The sequence below is a fragment of the Parasteatoda tepidariorum genome, chromosome 11 (assembly GCF_982258835.1).
Source record: "Parasteatoda tepidariorum strain Cologne lab strain chromosome 11, Ptep-v5.0, whole genome shotgun sequence".
Taxonomy (NCBI): Eukaryota; Metazoa; Arthropoda; class Arachnida; order Araneae; family Theridiidae; genus Parasteatoda; species Parasteatoda tepidariorum.
The window spans coordinates 76,462,869-76,489,494 of NC_141765.1; the positions used below are offsets into that span (position 1 = coordinate 76,462,869).

At 30.1% G+C, this 26,626-nt stretch overlaps 1 protein-coding gene across 2 annotated transcripts in view; it reads right to left on the reverse strand.

The window, feature by feature from the left end:
- Nucleotides 1–26,626, reverse strand: part of LOC107457045 (alpha-N-acetylgalactosaminidase) — a 65,799-nt gene that overhangs the window by 21,732 nt on the left and 17,441 nt on the right. For both annotated transcript variants that reach the window (XM_016075083.5, XM_087155002.1), the window contains exons 3-5: nucleotides 17,507–17,681; nucleotides 13,498–13,672; nucleotides 11,804–11,898 (exon numbers count right to left, since the gene is read on the reverse strand). In XM_016075083.5, coding sequence (XP_015930569.1) covers nucleotides 11,804–11,898; nucleotides 13,498–13,672; nucleotides 17,507–17,681 — 445 coding nt within the window. The remainder of the gene's footprint in view (nucleotides 1–11,803; nucleotides 11,899–13,497; nucleotides 13,673–17,506; nucleotides 17,682–26,626) is intronic.

Sequence of the window (26,626 nt, forward strand, 5' to 3'; positions counted from 1 at the left end):
TTTGATTTTCATAATCTTAATTGTACTTCTACCATAGGGAAGATTTTGCAAATTAATTTTTAAAAATTTTTGGCAAGGGGGGTGTAGCATAAAAAGCTTTAATTAATCTTTTTATGTTATCCTAATTTATTATTCTAATTAAAATACCTTCTCACACTTTTAAAAGCCACATCCTGTTCTTAAATCTATTTTTGGCTGTAGTATGCATTTAATTAAAATCAGGACATTCCCCCCTTTGCTCTCTGAGAGAAACGCTCGATCTATTTGATAAACCAATTACAATAACTAAGATTTCCCTCTTTCCCTAAATTAAGACATTTTACGGATTTTACTTTGCAAGATTTTCTCTAACATATAATGAAGAAACACAACTTTTCGTACACATTTTCATGACGGCTCTGTCTTATAATTCATAAATAAATTTTGCACCCTCCTTCCCGGCCTAAGACCTGTTTTAATCCTTCCACTCAGCAAGGACGTTACATATATATAAATATATATATACATATACACATCTAGGACATTTAAAAGAAATCACTCATGCTGAGAAACAATAAAAAGTTTTGTCATCCAAGTTTACTTTTCAACTATCAAGGTAAGCAAAGCCATTTAACATTGGAAATGTCAAACGTTGATATAAGCAGTACTGATTTTACTTTTGTTATTAACTTTTATACCATCAATTGCATGCTTTAGTGAACCAAATGTGTACTCCAATGGTAGGTTTTATTGTATAGGTCAATCTCGGAAAAAAAAAAGAATTTATAACACCTAATATATAAAAAAATTAAACATTTAAAAATTAATATAAATGATATTGATATTATTAATTGAACCATTACAGTAATTTTGAAAAGACATAAAATACAACTGCTATTTCAAAATCAAGATTTTGAATAGTAAAATCTTTAGAAAAGTAAAATCTTTTTTAAAAACATCCAAATTCTCTCTCCAAATAAATAATATAAAATAAATTTATTTAAATATTTTTTGATGTTTTGACAAGGGGTATTTAACATTTAGAATCTTTTTTCTAACACTGTAACCTTTAGGGAATGGAGCAACAATGTACGAAAGCAATTTTTTTCACATTAAGAAAACAAATTTTTTCTCATAGTCATGTATGAATGCTTTCGGAAATATTTAAACACGACACACTTTTGAATGTATTTATTGTTACCATTTGCGACTATCGGGATTCACATATTTAATAATAAGAGATTAGCCGAAAAAAAGAGATTACAAGATATGTAAATGACTGTACTGTATAGAGTAGAATCATAACTTTAGTAATACAAGTCGTATAAAAGTATACACGTGACTATAATGAAATAAATTCAATAAAAAGAAAATATGAGAACAAAATGAGATAAGCAAAAAATAATACTCCTGGAACTGTAGTAAGACGAAGTCATGAAATGATTTCCATATGACTTTCAAGGGACCAAAGTAGTAAAAAATTTTCCAAGTGACTTAAATCCCAGTTAAAGTATATTTGTGACTACCAAATGACAAAATTAACAATAAATAGTCATGGAGACATTTATGTGATATCACAAGACCGAGTAACATCAAAATCACATTATAACCTCCTAAGACAATTCAAAACGGTCACACGTGTGACCGTTTGTGACTTTATTATGGCAGGTGCCTAGCTGAATCTTTCAACAAAAAATAAGCACCTTTTAAGCACTTTTTAAGCACCAAGAAAATATTTTTAAGCATTATATACATTAATAAAATGGAAAATAATTTTCAAAGACTTTACATAATCATGATAAAAGAACTAGTTTCTGACAAAGAACTCTTCTCTTGATTATATTAGCCATTAGAAAATGATAAAGAGCTCCTTCGGTTCGATACCAGAGGGTGGGAAATGAAGCTTAACATTGAGACTGGTTGCAAAATGCAGCAGAGTTGCGTGTGAAAGTTAAAGAATCTTACCGAATCCAGCTCAGCAGACGCAACTGTGGACTCGCAGGAATTTCATCCAACATGTAAAATGATTGGCGCTTTCATACGCTATGGACCGACAGGAAGCCTAAATAGATTGTGGTTGAATTAATTGTGAAAACATTGAATAGAACTAAGCGAAAAGAACGCTTTTGTATAATACGTGGCGAAAATTAACATGGTAAAAAAAAATCTCATTTGGAAAAAGGGAATTTAACCACTTTTTAAAAATACCCAATGAAAAAAGCCTCGTTAAGAGCTTTTAAAAAACGAAAATCTAAAACAAGCACCTTCAGGCACTTTTTAAAAATGCTTTGCACCATGTATAGGCTATCTGGGATATCCCTCCCCTCTTCATGGATACAAGTTTTGCAAACCAGCATAAAACAAAAGCTACAAGTATTTAAAACAAAACAAACGGCCAACTTAAAGACTAATTGTAACTGTGAACTCAAAAATATTCCTGAATGGTTGATCTATGTATGAAACTCGAGAGAGCTGCATATAAAGCAAGAGCAGGCTTCTTATTGGTCCAAAATAAAAATAAGGACAATATTTTGCGAAAAAAAATTAAATAAAAAAAAGAGAAAAGAACAAAAAAATCAGGACATTTTTTGGCGAAATACATAGACTATTTTTAAGATAAGAAAACAAAGGGCTAAAAAAATAGTGTAATCCACAGCTTTGAAAATTCTACTTTATGCTACATACTTCCTTAATTGTCCACAACATAAAAAATTATATACAGTAGAGAACCGATTATCCGGAACGATTGGGACCATCATTATTCTGGATAACTGATTTTTACGGTTTTCTGAATCCCTACAAAACTCCGTTTTTTTGTTTATTGTCAAACTCAACTAAAAAAAAATATTTAGAAGTAATTTTAAAAAGAAAAATTATGAAGTAATACACATAAGCTTAATAAAATAAAAAGTGAAGAAAATAATGAAATAAAAATATATACAGGCTTAATATAAAATAAACAAAAAAGGTAAAAAAAAGGGGGGAAAAGGGCTTCATCTTCCTCGTCGCTTTCTTCTACTTTGTCATTGTCTGCATCAGGCCTCAAAACCATCCACTCCATTTTTTACTTCATTATGAAAATGGAAAAATCACGAACATTTACAACATTTGAATATAATTCTGGATGGAGAAAAAATTCTATCAAAAATCCTTTGAAAATTTCTGGAGAAAAGAAAAACTCAGTTTCTTACTTCATTATTCTCAAATGCGAAGAAAAAATTTTTTTGAGCATTTCTTTTCCTTCCTCCTTCGTGCTAGAAAGACATTCTTTGAATATAATTTTGGATGAAAAAAAATCTTTCTAAAATTTCTGCAGAAAGAAAATTTAAAATTTTTTACTTCCTAACAATAAATCTTTCTGCAAAAAACTCTCCAACGATCTGCGAAAATATCGTCGTGATTCTGGAATGAGATTATTATCTAGAAGAAGTTAATTTGGTTTTCAACATTTTGGTATAACTTTTATCAAAATCAGAAGGAATAACATGTGTATCACAATCTTATTCCTCATTAAGCTAAGCGGTTTTATTTTTCCTCCACTCCATTTAAACATAAATTGGCAAGCAGACACAGAAGCTGGCATAATAAAAAGAATTTATGTTCTACCATGTTCTGCCCCTTCCTCACACCCTATTAAAAATGAATGAAATGAAAAACAGTTGCAATACTTGACCTTGAGTCATTATTTCTATTTCTTTGGCCGTCACTATGTTCAAAGGGGAAATAGCAGAAACGACAGATAATTTTTTTAAAATATAAGAAAAAGTAGGAATTGGTCAAAAGGCAAAAAAGCTGAATTTCCACGCGACTAAATTTTACGACTGTGCAGTTCTTTAATAAAAAAAATTCTTAACAATTTAGGATAATAAATAACTATGTGTTGACATAAAATTGTGTACTAATTTATTAATATATGAATGATTACATCGATACTTAACATTTAGTAAAAAGTAAAATTACCAATTGAAAAAAATAAAGCTAGAAATTATATTTTTCTTCAGTTCACATAAAGGAGACAATTATTACTTGAGAAACTAACTAGTTTAGCAAATTAAAACTACTGAGATCATACATTAACATTAAATTTATTTTTACAAATGCTATTACATGGTTTATAGCAAATATATCAGTAACATGACTTTTTAAATTATTTAGAAAAGGAGATAAATTTTTACAATTGGAATCACTATGTTCATATTATAATCTAATCTAGCTAGACCCCTGTGAGACATATCAATACCTGTGAAGTAGAAACATATAGTAGCTCCTAAACATATAAAAATTGCTATTTTTGTTTGAAAAATTAGTTGATAACCAGCAACTGGTTACATAAATATTTTTCATTTGATATGAATTTTGCATTTTTTAGCATAAATAACAGCAACATAATTTTTTAAATTTTGGTGCTGAGTTAATTAACTCTTTTTTCCAGAAAAAAATTTAATCACTTTTTAAGTGATAGCTTTTGTTAACTATATGTTAGCTATTTTTTTTTAAAATATCCGATTGCTGCAAATGCTTCACGTTTCACAAAAAAAAAAAATTATTTAGCAAGGTCAAATTACTTGTAATTACTTGTTATATATTCTTGTGGTAATAGCAAAACTGACACTCACAGAATGGTTTTTAATTTAGTCGTTAGCCCTTCTTCGAACATCTTTTGACGAATTTTATTTTTTCTTTCTTTACCTGCCTGCTTAACATTCTTCTTTGCAAGCACAGAATGTAAGTTTTGAATGTATTCTCTTCAAGTTTCTCTGATGTTGTAATGCCTATATATACTAATAATTGTCGATCGAAAAACAGTCACCTTTCTAATTTATAGTTACTAATTCAAGAAAAAAAAATTTACTTCTGACAAAAATCACGATAATTGATTTTAAAATCATGTGAATACAAATAGCGATCTTGGATTTTAAAATCGCGTGAATATGAATCACGATAATGGATTTTCAAATCACCTAAACATGAAATCGATATTTGATCTTAAAAATGAGATAATACGAATCATGAAGCGTAATTTTTAGGTCGCGTAAATAAGAATCACTATGCATAATTTTTAGGTCGTGTGAATACGAATCACAATGCATCATTTTTAGATAGCGTGAATATGAATCCCAATGCCTTATTTTTAAATCACGTATAAATATGAAAATTGGTGTTTGATATTATAACCGTATGAGCTTATCACGACATTGGATTTTAAACTCGCGCGAATACGAATCGCTACATTGGTTTTTAAAAACGATTATATATAAATCGCAATATTGCATTTTTAAATCTCGTAAATAAGAATCGCAATGTACGATATTTAAATCGCGTGAATATGAATCAAGATATTAGCAGATTATGGGCTTGGGACATCTAAAAGGCTTGTTTGAAGAAGCAACGTCTAAATTACTAAAATACGAGCTATCTGGAGGGCTGGTAAAAATGCAAAAAATATTATCTTATGCACATAAAAGGGGAGAAAATAGCTAAAATAAGTAAAAATGCGGAAAGGTTGACAGCTATGTAGTTTGAATTTTCTGTTAATCTTTCAAAATTGGAAATATAATTAATTTATTTCAATGGCTGAATTTTCGGAAAAAGCGTAATATTAATAATTACAAAAAAAGGTGAAACTTTTAGAGAATCAGAGTTTTTGATAAAAAGGCTGAAATTCGAAAAACAAAAGTAAAACAGCTGAAAAATCTCATCCCTGATGTAGGGAGTACTTTAAGAGAATTCTAAGAATCAAAGAAGAAAAATAACATTATTTGTTTTAACTCTTCTGAACTAAGAAGCAATCAACAGACATGATGACTCCTTCTGCGAGAAGCTGGTAGTAAAGACTCACCCTGCTTAAGGGCTAGATGATAAGAAAACAGGTGTTCAATGAATCACCCTTTCTCACTGATTGAAAAGAAACAACTATGTAGGGGGTGACAAAGAGAATGATTGATGATATTTAGTAGGAGACTCTTACTTCTCTTGACAGTGCAGGGAACTAATGATTATTTCTAAAATGATGGTAAAGTTAACATCTTTTAAAAAAGAAAGAAATATTCTAAAATCTTATGAGGAAAAAAAATTTATAAAAAAAAAAAAGGTGGGAAAAATTATTGAATTTCCAGTTTTCTGATTTCCGGATAAGAGGTTGTGACTGTATAAGCGAAATTCAATGGTTTAGAAAAAACAAGCACGAAATCTAACTATTACAAAAAAAATTAAGATAACAAGTTGTTAAAAAATGACTTTAAAAACTGCGCAATTTCGCGATTGCATGCATACAGTGAGAAATCTTGGAAACTCAATTTTTGAGACTTCAGAAATAGATTTCTTGAATAAGTTGCTATTCATAATAGATTCCAAAATAAGTCTAAAACTGATAATTATAGTTATTTTCATGCAACAATAAATTACTTCAAAACAAAATTGTCTATAATCTAGAAATCAAAGATTAATTGTATACAAAAATAAATGAATGATAAAAAAAAAACGTAATGCATCATAATCGGTGAAAGAGAATATTAAAATAGGAAGAAAAAAACAAAGAGATGAAACCACTATTTATAATAAATGGAGATTTAAGAGGACTTTTTTAGGCCAGCTATACATGCTTTCAAAAATTTTGTTGCTTTTAATATGATGGTACTATGACTCCCGAATTTCGAACCTGAGGTATCACTTTTTGATATGCTCAATTTGTGAATCCATGCTATTTTCAGGTAGTTTTTTATTCGCCCTTTCTGTGTTTTTTTTTCTCGAAATTCTGACACTTTTAATATGTTATGACAATGCGTGTATATTTACGTAATGACTTTTTTGACACGCTTGATTTGTCGAGCTTGAGGAATTCCATCAGAAATTTCCGTCGATTTCCAATCGCTTTTTGACAGCTAGAGGATGCTATTACTACACAAGACTTTAAAATTTGATTTAACACTTTTTAACGCGAGATAATTTTTCGCCTATTTCTACATAGTTTTTTTTTTTAAATTTCAATATTATTATGACAAGCAAATTTTGAATTATGCCTTTTTGACATGCTTGATTTACAACTTTTCTATTATAGTTTCACGCCATTTTTGAATCGTTTTTCCATAGTTATCAGCATTTTTCGGTAATTCCCACATAGCTTATCAAATGTTGATGTTTATAAAACAATGTTCAGGAGGGCCACTGAAATAAGATTTCAAATTTAGCAGATTTTTCCAAGTAAAAATCTTAAAATTTTCAAGATCACTATGTCATTCTCACTAAGTGTAGGAAGCGTACTTAACCTCTAAGAAAATGGTGAATATTTTAAAGTATTTAATTTAAAATGTAATTTTTTAACATATAATCTTGAAAAAATAGCTAGATTAGATTAATTTTAACAACTTAGCAAGATTTTGTTTCTCCTTTTTCAAAATTTTAATATACGGGTACACAACATTAATTTTTAAAACAATTAAGATAGATGTGGAGAAAATAATATGTCTAGCTTGTAAAATATATAGTTTTTATTGAATAAAATTTTTTCAATGTGTTACTTCTAGTAGATTTTTCACAAAATGTACCAAATGGCAAATATAGAGCAGCTCTAAAAACCTTGGACAAGGATTGTTTAACATATTTTTATTAAGTTAAAGAAAATAATTCCATGCGATCATACTTCAATATCTTTACTTGACCTGTCTTTGCTATTCTGCTTTGAAATTTAACTATTTATTTACATTTGAATATAGAGCCATTTCACTGTATTTCATGCAAACAGTGCTTTTTGCAAAATTCATTGATCATATTTTCTTTAAAACAATATCTAAATTCAAATGTTTAAATAATGTTGTTTGCTTTGAATTAGCGTATTTTTTTTTTATACAGAGAAATTAAGTATTTAAAAATGAATGTTGTAAATGCAAAAATTATCAAATTTCTTGTGAAATTCTTTAAATTTCATTCTTTTTCTTTATTTAAAATCAAAATATTTAAAAAAATCTAATCTAACCACATGCCATTAGTTCATTGTTTTTTCAACTAGAAAACAGTATTTGTAGAGTGTAGAACAAATAAACAAAGTTTTTTTTTCTGCTTAATAAACACAAAAATAATTTATTTTTATATCCCATGCGCTTACATCATTAACATGTTTCCCTTACATTCTCCTTAGTGTTTTGTGAGCTTTTTAGAGAAAAAGAGACACTGTTTTGGAAATATCATTTCTAGAATGCAAAAAACAATTACTCAGTCTCAACATTGTAATTGACAACACAATTCTAATTTTGAATTGAAAATCAAATATTTATTCAAAATCAAATATTTAGCAAAACTGTAAAATTCAATGTTATCAACATACAGTTGGAGCTTAAAAGAACCTTTTTTTTTCAATTAAAATATGTTCTAAAAGAAATTAGCATCAATGCAACAATTGTAATGATTGGTCTACAAACATTGCTGTTAGCGATTGTAAGAAGATGCGTGATTGGTTGGCTTGGCGAAGAAAAAATAATTCAACAATTTTATTAAATGGGAGTACAAAAGCTTACAGAAAAAGCGTGTGAAATTATAAAATTATGACCAAAAATTTTTGGAGAACTTAATAAAATAAAAAAATTCTAAATCATTTTTAACAATTTTGTCAAAAGAAAAAAATGCCCACAAAGCATGGGATTTTACTTTTCCTAACCCCTTCTTACACCCCCACAATATCCTTTGCCTTTTCTGATCTGCATAGTCTTAAAGAGGTAATAAGTGTTTCACTGGGTGCACTTTTCCTGTTTAACAGAGTAATAATGGGGCAAGTTTTAATGCCAAAATATTGCTAAATTGGTAATTTCGTTAAGTGATAAATTTCCGTCTAAAAAAGGAGGTGTATAATGGATGGCAAAATTTAGAAAATCGAAGAAAAGTAATTAAGTTTTTCTCTAAAAATTCCCTAATTTCACAAGGTTTGTATCTAAATTTTCCTGACTTTTCCATGTTTTTTCCAGATTAAAAAAATTCCCTGATAATTCCTGGTATTCAAGGTTTTCCAGGTGGATGGCTACCCTGATGTTTCTACATCGCGTGAATTGCAAATTCAAGGTATTAGGTATCCCTTTTAACCACTCGGTTGGCAACAATACCGTCATAAATCAACATAGTTACCTGATCATCTTTTTCTGCAATTAATTATTCTTTAAGCCATTTTCATGCAATTTTTTCAAATTTAAACAGTATTAATGATATTATAAAGACATTTAAGTTTCGAATTTGAGTTATAACTTTTAGAAACCAGGGATGAGATAGGCAAAAAGGGTAAATTTCCACGAAAGTAAATTTTACATGCGTGCAATCATTTAATAATAAATTCCAGACAATTTAGGATAATAAATAACTATGTGCTGACATAAAATTGTATACTAATTTATTAATACATGAATGATACATTGATACTTAACATTTAGAAAAAAGTAAAATTATCAATTGAAAAAATAAAGCTAGAAATTATATTTTTCTTCAGTTAACATAAGGGAGACAATTATTACTTGAGAAAATGCCTGGTTTAGCAAATTAAAACTACTGAGAACATACATTAACATTTCCTCTCCTTTAATAAATACTGTTACGTGATTTATAACAAATATATCAGCAATATGCCTTTTTAAATTATTTAGAAAAGAATCTTTTACAATTAGAATTACTATTTTCATATTATAATCTAATTAAGCTAGAGTCTCGTGAAACATGTCAATAACTGTGAAGTAGAAGCATATAGTAACTCCTTAACATACAAAAATTGCTATTTAAGTTTGAAAAACTACATGATAATCAGCAGCTGCTGAGATAATTATTTTTCATCTCATAAGAATTTTGCATTTTATAGCATAAATAACAGCAGCATTATTTTTTAAATTTTGGTGCTGAGTTTATAAACTCTTCTTCAAAAAAAAAAATTGAATCACTTTTCAAGTGATTGCTTTGATTTGCTATTTTTTTTTTTTTTTTTTTTTTAAATTTGCTGCAAATGCTTCAGGTGTTACAAAACAAGCAAAAATCCTTTAAAAAGATCAAATTACTTGTAATGCAGCTTGTGAATGAGGAGAAACAGATTGGTGATTAATTTAGTCGTTAGCCCATCTTCAAACATCTTTTGACAAATCCTATTTTTCTTTCTTTACCTGCCTGAGTCACATTTTTCTTTGCAAGCACAGAATATAAGTTTTGAATATGCCTACATATACTAATAATTGTCGATAGAAAAACAGTAACATTTATAGTAACTAATTAAAGAAAAACTTACTTCTTACAAAAATCATGATAATTGATTTTAAAATCATGTGAATACAAATAGCGATCTTGGATTTTAAAATCGCCTGAATATGAATCACGATAATGGATTTTGAAATCACCTGAACATGAATTCGATCTTAAAAATGAGAAAATACGAATCATGAAGCGTAATTTTTAGATCGCGTAAATAAGAATCACGATGCATAATTTTTAGGTCGTGTGAATACGAATCACGATGCATAATTTTTAGATCGCGTGAATGCGAAGCCCAATGCCTTATTTTAAAATCACGTATAAATATGAAAATCTATGTTTGATATTATAACCGCATGAACAAATCACGACATTCGATTTTAAACAATCGTGAATACGAATTGCTGCATAGGTTTTTAACCCTTTCAATACGGCGAAAAATCAGCAGGGGTGAAAGCGAGACGGAAAAGAGGAAAGGCTGGTAGTAAAACCATTTCAGTTGTAGCTAGTTTTGGGGAGGAGTTTACTTATTCTTTTTTTAAATTTTTCAACAATATCTACTTTATCTTGGAAAAGAAGCAGTTTTATATATATGCCAGAATTATAAAAGAAATCTTGATAGTTACAGATATTTCATTTTTTTGAAAAAAATGCTAGAATGAAATGTTTTACGTACCAGGTTTTTCTCTTTTCCGTCTTGCTATATAAGGGCTTTCACCCATGGACTGGGACAGCACATGTCCCGTCCGGTGCGAAAGGGTTAAAAACACATAAATACAAATTGTAACATTGAATTTTTAAATCCCGTAAATAAGAATCGCAATGTACGATATTCAAATCGTATGAATAAGAATCGCAACGTGCAACTTTTAAGCCACGTAAATACGAAAAGCTATGTACGTGAATAAGAATCGAAATGGTAGCAAATTCCGGCTTGGGACTTTTAAAAGGTTTGTTTGAAGCAGCGGCGTCTTACGCTACGAAAATATTACGAAACTACGAGCTATCTGGCGGACGGGTAAAAATGAGGAAAATCTTCTCTTCTGCGCGTAAAAGTGGAGAAAATAGCTAAATCAAGTAAAAAGGCGGAAGGGTTGGCAACTATGTAGTTTGAATTTTCTGTTTATCTTTGAAAATTGGAAATATAATTAATGTATTTCAATGGCTGAATTTCCTGAAAAAGCAGAATATTTATAATTTCTATAATGTAAAAAATTATAGAATATTTATAAAAAAAACATAAGTAAAACCTTTAGATAATCAGAGTTTTCGATAAAAGGCTGAAATTCGAGATACAAAAGTGAAAAAAGCGGAAAAATCTCATCCCTGAGAAATGCTTGGAAAGAGAAAAAACTCCTGACTTTATTTTTAAAAAAAATCGGAACTTTTTGGGACCCTTTTTCAAATTCAAAACTTTTGAGAGATGATTTTTTAATGATTTTAACTCCAGGTAACTCCATTTACAGCCAGTCATTTTTAGTGCTTTAACAGTAACCAATTTTAAATTTTATTAAAATAATATTTTTAATCATTTTGACTAGAGTATAATAGGAATAAAATAAAAAAAATACATTAATCATTTGATTTTTATAATAATCTAATTTCTGAAACTTACATCCATTCCCGTATCAACTTGATATGCAGGCCAGCTACAAGAAAATACGATAGGACGTCCAGTATTATTCAGAGCACTTGTTATAGATGGATATACTGCATATAAAATTAATATCTTAGTATTTAAAATAAAACATTTTCTGTTAGAGTAAATAAAAATTTAACTGGTAAAAGAAAAAAACTCATAAAGAAAGAATTGCCTTTTAAATTGTAAAGAAACTTTTCTTAGAATGCACGTTAGGCAATATTATTGCAATACTTAAATTTTTTTTTTCTTGGAATACTAATCAAAAAGGGTTACTTTCCATATAAATCTAAAATTATTAAGATTATCAATCTAAGATTGACAAATATCAAACAAATTTTCATATAAATATCTATATTTTTATTTTTTTCACAGCAAGATTTGCTTCTATAGTCTTTTCCTGAAAAAAGTTATAAATAATTTTATCAACAGAAACGTGCAATATCTTGGAGAGTTTGTTCTGTTTCTATGTGCTTGTGGTGAATTTGTTCTGCTCTATATGTTCTTGGAGAATTTATCGACAGTGCGGAATTTTTTTTAATATTGCTTAAAAAATAAACAAAAAATTCGAAGTTTGAATTAGTCAAAGAAAGTTTGTCTTTTTTGAATTCCAAAGAAAAAAGATGAATAATTTTTCCACTTTTTTGTGCGAATGCAAATGCAATTTAAAATTACATTCACGTGATTTTAAAAAATACATTGTGATTTAAGATTGCACATACAGTTTCTATGATTTTACATCAAATATGGAGTTTCATAGGCCCATGCAATATCTCGGAGAATTTGTTCTGTTTCTATATGTTCCTGGAGAATTTATCAACAGTGCGAAAAAAAATTTTAATATTACTCAAAATATAAACAAAAAGTTCGCCTCAACAAAGAAAGTTTGTCTTGTCTGAATTCCAGAGAAGAAAAAAAAAGGAATCCTTTTTCCACTTTTTCTTGCGAATGTAACGCAATTTAAAATTACATTATCATGATTTTATAAAATACATTGTGATTTCTATTTACGCGATTTAAGATTGCACATTGTGTTTCTATGACTTTATATCAAATATTGAGTTTCGTATTCATGCAATTTAAAAGCCATATGATTCGTTGTTCAGGTGAATGAAAAATTATACACCAGAATTCGTATTCACATGATTTTAAAAGCATGCAATCATGATTGAAATACGGATTTGTGTGATTTAATAATAACACATTGAGATTGATATCTACACAATTTAAATAAATAAATGAAATCTGACAACGATATTTTTATTAAACATTGATAAGATTCTGTGGATAAATACTTCAAAAATACATTTTTTTCAGGTATTTTTTACATTTATTTAAAAAGTGTTTTCGCACATAACATGTTTTGATTCCTATTTTCAGCTTCTTTTTTTCCCCACCACACTAATCCCTGTGGTATGAATCAATATATTCCCTAAATGAGTCAACAAAAAAGTTTTAACAAGTTACAAGAGTTTATCAATGTGTGTAAAAAGTGTTTTAATTGGGATTTTGTTTTTGCAGAAAGTTTTTCAATTTTATCTAAGTCTGTTTATTAGAGATATATTTTTCTCTTATCAATTTTAATGTGGTATAAGAAATATCAACATTCCAGCTTTAAATACAAAGGAATACAAAGAAAATACAATAAATAAATACAAAGAAAAACTTACAAGCGTCCATATCTTTAGGATTTGCATAACAACCATCAACTTTCAACATATCTATCCCCCATTCAGCAAAAGTTTGAGCATCAATTTCATAATTGTTGAAGCTTCCTGGATAACCAGCACAAGTTTTAGTGCCACAGTCAGTATAGATTCCAAGTTTTAAGCCTTTAGCATGTACCTTAGAAATTAAAGTATCTCATCAAGATTAGTTATGTATAAAAGATAATAAAATATGATAGTCCTCACTATTTCTCTACCTGGTGAAATTTTACTTTTCGGACAGTCAAAAATAATAGATTACAGAAAATATCTTTTTACAATAAACGTGTTAAAAGGTGCTTTAAAAAGATTATCAAGTGTAGCATTTAGAATTAATAAACAATCATTCAGTAATGGGATGAATAATTAAATTTTGGGACTAATTCCTGATGTGCTTGAAACCTTTTTCTTTTATCAAAACAGTGAATTTTGTAAAGAGTGAACACATTCCAGAAAGTGAACTATAACATTTGTGAAGCATGTTTCTATACTACACACCAAAAATCTGCCAACAATTTACATCACTGTTTCTAATCATAATCTTATTTGAATTAAGATGTTTTTTTTTAATAAATATTCAATTTATTAATATATTTACTTCTCTGCCAATGGACTTTGAAAAATTCTAGTGGTATAAGGGACCAATAAAAAACAACTAATAAAAGGGTAATTGTAAATCCTATAATAAGCTTATTATCATTGGAGATTATCAGTTAGTGTTTGTAAGAGCACCATTAATGAATTGATTAAACCAACTAAATTTATGATAAATGGTTTTATATCAAAACAAAGATCATTCAATTAAAATAAGGCTATATTTCGGTTTGGTATAAACATGTCGCAAATACAAGCTTTAATCGAAAAATATATTTGAGGTAAATATTTCATTTTAAATTCTGAAAAGTGATAAAATGAACACCTTCGGAAGAGAAATATATTCCCGAAAAAAATTTTCCACTTAGAAGGACATGCAAATTCAAAACTTTGACAATGAAAACTATTTAAACAAATATAATAGGTAAATAAGTACAAATCTAGAAATAGGGAACTGCATTATTTATTTGATGTTAATAAAATAATAATACCGTAATTTCGCGGAGACAGGCCGCGGCGTTATTGATTTAAAACTTGAAAATTTAATAAAAAGGCATATCTAACGGGGCGGCCTATATAGCATTACTTTAGAAAATTTAGCCTTTTAGAAGCCCCACTGGAAATTTCATCATCATTTTTTCCACCTGTTACTTATGCTTTTTATTTATTTTTTCATCTTTAATGTTACTCCAAAGAATGGTCAACGCACCTGGAATTTCCTCCTCCCGCATGCTTCTTAGAATCACTTTCTGGAAACCGCTATCTGCAAGAGAACAAAAGTTTTTCTTTCCCTTCTGCCTTAGGAACAGCAATTGAGTGCAGGGGATGGGCGTGGAGAAGCATAAACCAGAAAGGAATGAATAAAGAAAATCAGGGTGGCGCCAATGATGACATTCACTGTGAAACAAACGCTCCCCTCCCCGCTTTTTTTTCTGCAGGAAATATGTCTCTTCCACTTGTCATGGTCTCATCAGTAAGTATCCACTCCCCTTTTTTCAGCTGTTTGTTAAAAACATGTGAATGTTTGATGATGAATGGTGCCAATGAGCTTGAGATGGCCTTGAATATTCTTACAATTCAAGAAGAATTTCTAACTTTCAACTCAAGGTCAGTGAAGAGAGGAAGAAGCAATGTGGGTGAATTTTACACCCTCCTAGGCGGAGTCAGTAACTAAAAAAGAGCTGTTTTCTGAAGTCTCATTTGAGAAGAGAAAGTAGGGGGAGGGGAATATAGAAACGTGTTTTAAATGCTTGGGAGGGGAGCGCTTTTTCTTGGATTTTTATTTTCATTGCTCTTATTTCTGCCTAAAGAGTTCGATTATCTTCTTTCTCAGCTTATTTTTTTTATCGTTTAATCTTCAATTCTGATCTTCTGTTGCGTTTTTGTTTTGTTAATATTTTTGTTTTGTTAATATTTTTGTTTTGTTAATATTTTTTTTCGTTAATATTTTTGTCTCGTTAATATTTTTGTTATTTTGTTTTATTTAAATTTCAACATGACTTGTTTTTAAGTTATATATTTCAAATGCCTCCCATTAAGAGGAAAAGTTATACAGCTGCATTTAAGCTTCCAGCTATTAAAAGACCTGAAGAAATTGGAAATCGGGCTGCTGCTCGAGAATTTGATGTAGATGAACGGTGCATCCGAAGGTGGAAGTCTGAAAAGGGTGTCTTGGCTACTCTACCCAAAACTAAGCGTGCTCGGCGCAATGGCACTGTTGGGTGGCCAGTGCTGGAGGATAACCTGGCGGCATGGGTAAAGGAGCAGAGGGCCAAAGGTTTGTCCCTCTCTACTGTTCGAATTCGCATGCAAGCGAAATTAATTGCTTCCCAGATGGGAATTCCAGATTTCAAAGGAGGCCCGAATTGGTGCTTCCGATTCATGAAGAGGAAGAACTTGTCAGTGAGGAAAAACACTACAGTAGGTCAACGATTGCCTACTGATTGGGTTGATAAAAAGGCTTCCTTTTTAACTTTTGTATCGAAAAAGATGGAGGAACGTGGACTTAATCACGGACAAATGATTAATATGGATGAAGTTCCGCTTTCCTTTGACTGCCCTCCAAACAGAACTGTGGAAGAAACGGGAACCAAGTCCGTGGCCATAGTAACCACTGGCCATGAAAAAATGGTCTTCACCTTTGGCTTGGGTGTTCCGCAATGGGGGAGAAGCTTCCCCCGTTGCTAATCTTCAAAAGGAAAACAATACCGAAAGGTAATTTTCCTCAAGACGTGATAATTAGAGCCAACGAGAAGGGGTGGATGTGCGAGGATATGATGCTGCAGTGGCTGGATTTGGTATATTGGAGGAGGAAAGGTGCTTTTTTCCAGCCACGCGTACTATTAATCCTCGACTTGCTGCGCTCTCATAAAATGGACTCTATCAAAGATATGTGCAAAAAACAATTGTCCACGGAACTTGCTGCCATCCCCAGCGGCCTAACAAAGGTGCTGCAACCTCTGGACCTCACTGTGAATGGGGTTTTCAAACAAGAAGTTAGGCGGCTGTGGGAAAACTGGATGGAGCGCGGCATCCACTCTTTTACTAAATCTAGACACACGCGGCGGGCAAGTTATGATGAGGTCGCCGCATGGGTTTCACAAGCGTGGAAAGCTGTGAAAAAACAAACCGTAATAAACGGTTTCAAGGAAGCCGAACTTTTATCCGGGGGAAATGAAACCGAAAGTGATGAAAGTGCTAGTGACGGGGATGACCCTGAAATAAACAATGAACTTATAAACTTATTTTTCTCCGATACTGAGAGCTCAGATTTGGAAGGTTTTTAACTGCTGGATGTGATTATATTTGATATCTGGATAAATGATTATATGTGATATATAAATAAATTTTAGTTTTGCTTTGCACAAAATTTGTTTGGACTGATTCAAAAGTAAGATCGTTTTATTTTTAAAAATTTTAATGCTTATCGTTACATTGATTATTTAATTCACATTTTAATGGTTACTTCAAATTAAAATTAGAAAATGCTTAATATTTACTTAGAAAGTTATTGAAATCCATTTTAGTAGGATTGCTTAATTTTTTTTGTGTATTTAATATTCTTTTATTGGTTTCTTATTTAACTATTTAAGTTATATATATATATGCGTATATAGAACATGTTTTAAGTCTGTAATCAATACCTGCTTTGATATAGTATAATCCGGAGCGGCGTGTACGACTAAATTTTTTTATTTTTCAGCTAATTTTTTAGGGCGCGGTGTGTATACCAGGGCGGCGTTTCTCTGCGAAATTACGGTATCTCCTTTTCTAGCAATGAAGAAGCTGACCACTTGGCTAATTGTACGGAACACATAAACTACCTGTATCTACGAATTCTATGCATTGAAAATTAAACAGTAAATGCAAAATAGCTTACATAATCAGCTAAAGCTTTTATTCCACTAGGAAATCTTTCAGAATTGGGAACTAGTTTACCAGAACTATCTCTTTCTTTAGCCATCCAGCAATCATCTACATTGACATATTCATATCCTGCATCTTTAAACCCTTCTGCAACCATCTCATCAGCCATATCCATGTACAATTTTTCACTATTATAAAATTGGGAAATAAATTAAAACAAATACAACATTAAAAAGACTGCTTATATAGACAGTTTGGATAATTCTAGATTTTAAATATTTCACTTTCAATCTAATAGATGTAGATTCTTTAGATAAATGAACCAAAAATTTAAAAAAAGGATTTTGATTCCATCTCGAATCCATATGGCTTTTTGCTTGTTGTTTTTATAAATTTTACTCTACTTTTAAAAGCTCTGTATTTTTAAGCGAAATTAAGACACGTTTTTGCATTGAGTTATTAATTGTAATTCACATTATCGAATAATTTTCTTCTTACTTCTCTCGATTTGCGATCGATAAATTGTAAATTCACATAGTCTTTCCATTTGTTTTTTAATCATTATACATTTCTCCACGACTTTTAAAATGCCATATTTTTAAGAGAATTTTATTAAAACACACTAATTTTAAACCAATGTGAATATTGAATTGCTATATTTGAGTAATTACGATTTAATGCAGCATTGAAAAAATTATAAATCAGGAAAAAAAACTGAGATTGTAATGCAATTGTCACAAATCAAATGGTGACAACTGAAACTCGAACGTCATAATAATATTATATAAAAACATCGGAACTTGAAAAATCAATATCGAAATACTAAAAAATCATTTGAAATCTATGAAAATTTAAAAAACTATGGGAGAGGTGCCAAAAAATAATAAATAACTACTCAAAACACTGTCACCAAATGAATCAAAATTGTCATGCAATCCTCACAAATGGAATGTGTCAAAAAGTGATAACTCAAATATCTAAATAACATTGTATCAAAAATATCGGAATCAGAAAAACCATTTGCCCAAAGAATAAAACCTGGATTCACCTTTGTATACTATAGCATTGCTTTACAATTTTCATGTAGAATTCCCAATGCTTCCCATGAATTCTTAAGAAGTGATTAGTTTAATTACGAGTAATTAAACATTCAATTTGTGAGAAGTTTGATTAATTTAATTTATCAAGCGTAGGTGATGGAGAATTAAGCAAACTAACAATAAAAAACATTAATTTATAAGAGATTATAAAAAATTATCCCAATAAATTTCTTTTTCTAGTTCAATTTCTTCTAAGTCGTAATACTGTGGCATGATACAGCTACTGGTAGAAATGAAACTCTTATGTAGGAAAAGTGTTTCATGGAAAATGTTAAAGCAAATATCACATATATGTTCTGGTGGCTTCTTCACTAATAGACCTATTCAAGAATGTAATGGCTGTGAGAATCGCTAATATTAGTGATAAAAGGTTGGTAACTTATACTTCAGTGAACTATCTAAACTGAAGCTATCAAACAACATTAACTGAGTGTTTTGAAATATTGATTGCAAACTACTTCAAAGTGCTGAGTTAAATGATGGACAAGAGAATGTTGTAGTAAAATATAATCCGAATTTAAAGATATCTTTTCCAGAACACAGGAAGATATTAGACAAATAAAAATAGCGTAATGTAACTAAACAGGAAAAGGTGGCTAAACTTCTAGATGATATGCAACAAAACGATATCATTGAACTAAATGAGTCCTTGGGCTTCTCCAATTGTTCTAGTCAAGAAAAAAGATGGCTCAACATGATTTGGTGTCCACTATACTCAACTAAATGACTTTACAAAGAAAGATAGTTACCCTCCTCCAAGGATTGATGACATTTTATTCAGGAATAAATGGTTCTCAACTTAGAACCTTAAAAATGGTTACAGGCAGGTTGATATAGATCCTGATGATGCTTTAAAGACTGTGTTCACCACTGGACAAAGACTGTGGCAGCAATATGATTATAGAATGCACACTTGAAGAAAATCTACAGAACATCCGAAAGGTGCTAGAGAAATTAAGAATGGCTAATCTTAAATTGAGTCCATCTAAATGTAAGTTCTTTCGTTATGAAGTTAGTTAAATTGTACACATCATCTCAGCAGATGGTAAGAACAGATCCCAAAAATATTTCCGTGTTTAAGAACTGTACTCGCCCAGTGGATTTCTGCCAATCGGTGAAACAAATCACATTTATGTAAACGTCTTGTTAACAGGATTGAGAAAAAGTTTGCAAATTTAAATTTTCAATTGTGGAACTCTGAAAATTGCTCCCAGTTTTTAAATCCCGAAGAATCAAGTAAAATAAAAAAAACTTAATTCTGGGAAACACCCGGAACGTGTTTGCACCTGCTAAATGAAGTTAGTTTCGGATACATTTTTAAACAATATTAGTTTATTATATAATAGATAACTTTATGAGGAAGAAGAAAACTACTAAGTAATTTCTAGTTAAATAATAAGATCTATCCGAAATCCATGCTAATTTGCAATTCATTAAATTCCTTTATTATGACGCAATAAAACGAGTATCTTATTTAGTTTTAAGAATTTTACTTAAATTATTAATAAATTATTTGACAGTTTCACTTGATATTAAAATTGTCACAGGAAGTAATCAGAGTTTAGCTGGGAAAAACTGCTTCAAAGTATTATTATATGGTTTTTACATAAACCTAAAACTTTTAATTAAAATTAAACTTAAAAAGATATTTAATCTCGTTGGTTTCTTTGTAGTTGTAAGATTTTTTATTTTGCAAAAAATTTTTTGAATGTGCAAGTTATTTTTTAAAAATTTCAATAACTGTCTTTCGTATTCCATTCAATTTTTTTAAAAAATTTTATTTCTGTATAAATTTCAGATGCGATGATTCAAAGAAAATGCTTAAAACATGAAGGAAAAAAAATAGAATTTTAATTAATCGCTCTTTATTTATTTATTTATTGTTATTATTATTTTCTCTTTGTTCCTTTCCTTCTTTGCTTGAAAATTCTTAAAATAATGTGAAAGAAATATAATAAGTCAAAATCTAAACTAAGTTAAAATCTCTTCCAATTAGTTCACAAAATAAAATTCAATTAATGCATATTATCAAAATATCTAATTTACAGTACTTATAATGAAACTGCAGAACATTATTAATAGAAATATTTTAAAATTTATTCAAAATAAACAAATATTTAATAAAAAATTTAAAAGTAATTTGCGATAATATATCTCCCCCCCCCACACACACTTTTCCAATTTTACCAAGAAAAACTTCAATTTAAAAAAAATTAATAATACAAATTACACAGCAATGATGACAAAATGTTTGATTTGGTATTAGCAAAAGAAAAATAATTAAAATAAATAAATAAAATAAAATAAAACATTAAATTAATTTTTCCTCTTCACCAAAAACTTTTGCTATCAGTACAATTTAACTACTAATGAACTCTAAAATAAACTCATAACTCCTCTGTTATAGTGATTTATGATGACAGCTATCTCCACCTCTCAATTAGTACCCAGTCGGCGGTCGTAGGGGAAGGAAAAAAAATACTAGCCAAAGACTCGGGCCCGCCGCTTGAGAGGCAGACAGGCAACCCGAGTTATTCCGGGCTTGCCGCGTTACGTGCAGAAATTATGCCCAAGTTATTACGGGTCTGCAGCCAGGAGGGTTAAAATATATATATATTTTTTAAGCTCTTGTTTTTTCTGGCATGCCGGAAGGAGCAATGCAAAAGTTAGTGAAAACTTGGGGAACCCAAAATTTTGCATCATGCCTGCTGCTGGATAATATAGTAAAATTACTTAGAAATCCACTGGTATAACTGTCAAAAATGTTAGTTAAAAAACTATATGAATTCGCAACAAAATCGGCACAAATCAGACATGTGCGTCAAAAAGTTAACAGTCAAATGCGAAATTAAACTGCTGTGATAATATCTTATTAACAATAATTAAGATTTCAAATAACCATGTAATAATAATTGCTGAAAAACCACACAAATCACTTAAATATGGGATTCAAAATTCTGTGATGCGTTTAGTATTTTAAAAAATGCACTGTTTTTATCTACAGCTATAGCAAAATTTTTGTGCAAGGCTCGTAATTTCTGAAGTTCCCTTCAAAAGTTTTTGAGACAAATGAACTTTGAAACTTCAGTGAAATTGCCTCTAAATTTATAAATTAGCGTGAAAAAACACCCACTAGTTATGAATCCTATTATGTGTGAAAAGAGAACCCACTTTGATATCGCTAAATCAAAATTAGTAAAAAATGGAAAGAATTTTTCAATTGAACTTAAGAGACTTGAACTTCTCAACAATGAAGAATTACTAATAATGATGGATTATTTAGAATTGAACAATTAGAATTAATTATTAAGAACTGAACAAATTTTTAAATATTTAGAATTGTTTTTAATTGACAAAACAAATTGTTAAATATTTAGAATTGAACAAAAAAACTTTTTAAAAAATTGGCAAGAGAAGACTGAAGAAAATTTTATGATGAACTTGCCAAAGAAACGCAAAAGACAGCAAATGTTTGTACTAAAAAATATAAATGAACAAAGCTTGGAGAGGAATTCATCTTTATATCTAAATTTTATTGAATTCAGTAAGGCTTTTGATTCAATCGATCAGCAAATTGTGGAAAATATCGAAAAATTACAAACTTGCAGAAAATTCTTTTAATATTATTAAGAGCCTTTAAGATGGAAGTAAAGCACGTATTGAGATAAATGGAATACGCACAGACTCCTTTGATGTTCAAACAGAAGTAAAACAGGGATGTGTATTGCCTGGATATTTACTCATAATTGCCATTGATTGGATTAGGAAGAACACTATCAAAAATAGAAAAGTGGGATCAGACGGAATTTTAACACCACACTAGAATATCTTGATTGCGCAGATGACAGTCTTCATTTCATCTAGATTCATCTATCTTGAAAAGAAAACTAAAAAATTTTATAAATATGCAAATCAAATCGGTCCTCAAATTAATAGGAATAAAAGAAAAACCACGAGAATGCATGCAAAATCTAATAATAAAATTAAAATAAATTCTGAAGAGTTTGAAGAAATTGATTCTTTCACATACCTTGGGGCATTAATAAATAAACAATGAGGCAACAATGATGATATAAACCAAAGAATCATAAAAGTTAGAGCCTGTTTCAGAAGTTTTGAAAAATTTTAGAGAGCTTCAAATATAAAAATCTCAAAAAATGTTTCAAAAGCTGTTGTTCGCTTCAAACTTTTGCATGGTGCAGGGATGCTACTCGCAAAATATCAAATTGTCTCACCAGAAATTGCATTTCGTCTCAGTTAAAATCTCTTTTTGGCTCAGTTTGTCTCAGCTAAAATTATTTTTTGACTCAGTTTATCTCAGCTAAAATTACTATTAATCAGTTTGATAACAATATAAAGATAATTTTCAGGATCCATAAAACCATTAATAGCATACTAGGAGTACTACAATTATACATACATTCACTATTGCTAGGATTTTAAAAAACCTGCATATGATTGATTATAAGAGTCCACAAAATTGTTTTATGGACTCTGTTGTTTTCATATATATTGCATTTATCATTTATGCCAATGAATAGTATCTGTTCGAGAATTTTACAAAGTAAATTTTAACTTTCTTATTTTTTAAAATATAATGGTGTTAACTTTCTGAAAAGAAATATCTATTTAGTTTCAGTAATTCAAAAGGGAAAATACCCATTTCATTTTGAGCTCAAATTTCATCTCAAAATATATAACTATTCAGTTACAATGAAAGGTCTACAGATTTCAATAATTAAAAGAGAAATTCAGTAATTAAATAATGAGAGTTTAAGAAAATGCAAATAACACAAAAAAAAAACACTCTTTGATAGAATTCAGGAGGTGCAGTGAAATTTTGAAATATTTTAGGTAGGAATTTTTCAAGAAAATTTTAGGGAGCACTTAATAGCCAAAAATTAGCATATATACATTTTTATATCAAAACAGAAATATTTAAAAACTATTATAAACAATTTAAAAAGACACATATAAATATAATTTTCTTTCTAAAATGACTTGCATCCTTTATTAAGTATAAAAGTAAACTTTTTAGTTTATTGGCATTGACTAGTAGATTGTACTTTCTTGCATTCACAAGATTAGTTAGTTGACTATGTTCTTTTAATTTATATAGCTAAATATACAATCATAAAATGTGATTATGAATGCACTTAGTAATTGTTTAAATGCAACAACTGTAGAAAAATATATCACATCTTTACAGTAACTAATTCGAGAACAAACTTAATTCTACTTCTTTCTAGAATCGTGAAACTGGATTTTAAAATTGCGTGAATGTGAATTGCGATTTTGGGTTTTAAAATCGCGTGAATATGAATCGCGATATTGAATTACAAAATCGTGTGAATATGAATCGCGATTTTGGATTTTAAAATCGCGTGAATATGAATCGCGATATTGGATTTCAAAATCGCGTGAATATGAATCACGATATTGGATTTTAAAATCGAGTGAACATGAATCGCGATTTTTGATTTTAAAATCAAGTGAATATGAATCACGATATCGGATTTTAAAATCACGTGAATATGAATCGTGCGGTTGGATTTTAAAATCGCGTGAATATGAATCGCGATTTTGGATTATAAAATCATATGAATATGAATCACGCTGTTGGATTTTAAAAACACGAAAATACAAATCACGATATTGGATTTTAAAATCGCGTGAATATGAATCACGTGAATATGAATCGCGCAGCTGGATTTAAAAAACACAAATCACGATATTGGATTTTAAAATCGCGTCAATATGAATCACTATTTCGGATTTTAAAATCGCGTGAATATGAATCACGATTTTGAATTTTAAAAACACGTGAATAAGAATATCGCTGTTGGATTGATTTTAAAAACGCGAAAATACAAATAGCGATATTGAATTTTTAAATTGCGTAAATAAGAATCACGATAAATAATTTTTAGATCACGTGAATACGAATCGCAATGAGTAATTTTTAAATAGCGTACAAATACGAAAAACGAGATCTGATATTACAACTGCGTGATAACGAATCGCAATATTGGATTTAAAAATGCGTGAATACGAATCGCGACGTTGGATTTTAAACTCGCGAGAATACAGATCGCGATATTGAATTTTTAAATTGAGTGAATAGGAATTGCTAGTACGATTTTTAAACAGCGTAAAAAAGTAGCAACACGTAAGTTTTAAATAAGTTAAATACGAAAATCGATGATTGATATTAAAATCGTCTGATTAAAAATCGCGATTTTAGCATATTCCAGCGCAATTCCTAATATTTAAAATTCCGAAAATCAGCCAAACGAAAAAAAAAATCATATATCGGTGGTCGAAACGAAACACTTAGACTCCTTTCCACTCTATAGCGGAAGTCGCGGGAATCCGACTATCGTTCCGGCGGCTTGGGTTTCTCTAATTGGACTCCCTAAAAATTTTAGTTTTTGGAACATGGTCGAAAATTTTAAAAATTGGGAGAAAAAAGCGTATTTCCGCTTTTTCGTGGAAGTCTTTCATCCCTTGGAGACGTGAACGGCAAAATGATCTCCAATGACTCACGGCAATCGGATTAATATTTGAAACTGAATTCAGGTTTGCCAAATTTTGGACGTTTTGTCTCAGAATGGCGCAGCTTTGGCAGAAACTGAGCTGAATGTCGCAAAATGGTGCAGTTATGCCGTTTTGTCTCAGTTTGTCGCAAATGGCGCAGGCGTAGCATCCCTGATGGTGCAGCTTGTTGGAATCCAAAATAGAAGAATAGGAAACATTCTAGAAATAATACTTAAGAATAATATTAAAAATTTTCTGGCCTAACACTATTTCAAATAAAGATCTACTAATTAAGGCAAAATTATCACCCACTCATGAAGAAATTATGAAGAGTAGATGAACTGGATATATCCTTTTTATTTTATTTCATAACAGCCGTTGAACAGCTGACCCAACTTTTTGGGTTTACATCTACTAATGTTCAAACTCCATAGCCTTGTAATTTTGAACCGAATGCAGAAAATAAGGTGGAGCAAGTATTGGGAGAAAATTTACCTTCCTGGAAGACTTTTTGATGGAAATAACCCACATTTGCATTACATGGAGAGGAAAACCCCGAAAACCTCCCACAGTTAATCTGATCGTAAGGGGACTTTAACCCATGATCCATCTGCCACTGAGGATATTTTACATCAGCACTGTGGTCGGTGCAAGCCGGATATGGAATTCGTACTAACCAGCAATCGCTCAGATTTGAATCCGCTTCAACCAACACCTCTTAGAAAAGAGTAGGCCTCTGCACGGGTTACCATAAATATCCTTTAGTAGTCCAAACGTAATGACATATGTCGTATTTTCAACCACTGCGCAGCCTAGTACCCCGAACGTAAAGACATCTTTCTTATTTTTCATCAACTGCGCAGTTAACTTCGTCACATCGGACTACTAAATTGATCCGTGCTGAGGCCTTCATACTTCTAGGAAGTGTTGCTTCAACCCATTGGAAGGCAAATGCTCTATCCTCTAAGCCATCACGGATATATCCCTTGTCTATAATGGGATAGCCCTGCTTACATCAATTGCCCTTTTTTGGGCACCCGATAGAAATCACAAAAAAAGGAAGGTTGAGACTCGCTTGGCAAAGATATATGCACAAAGATCTGTGCAAAGCAAAATTAAAGGGATGGGAGAAAGACTGGCTCAATACAGGGGTGCCTAGAAAGAGAGACCTGAAGCCTTATAATCCAGCTGGTGCAAAGAGCATAAGTAGGCATGCGTAATCAAATTTTTTAATAATATACAGATTTAAATGTAAAAACTTCAAAATTACACATAGATGTTTATTAAACATTCAATAGATATTTATTAATTTGATATTTATTTTTAAAAAATTATAATACTTCAAGTTGTAATAAATATTTCATTAGTTTCGTATTAAGCATTCTAAGTATTTGATTTTATGCATGGTTGTATTCTAAAAAATTTCAAAGAGGAAAATAACTGGAAACAGTGGAGGAGCAAATAATTTTAAGGGCTACCAGACATTTTTAATAACT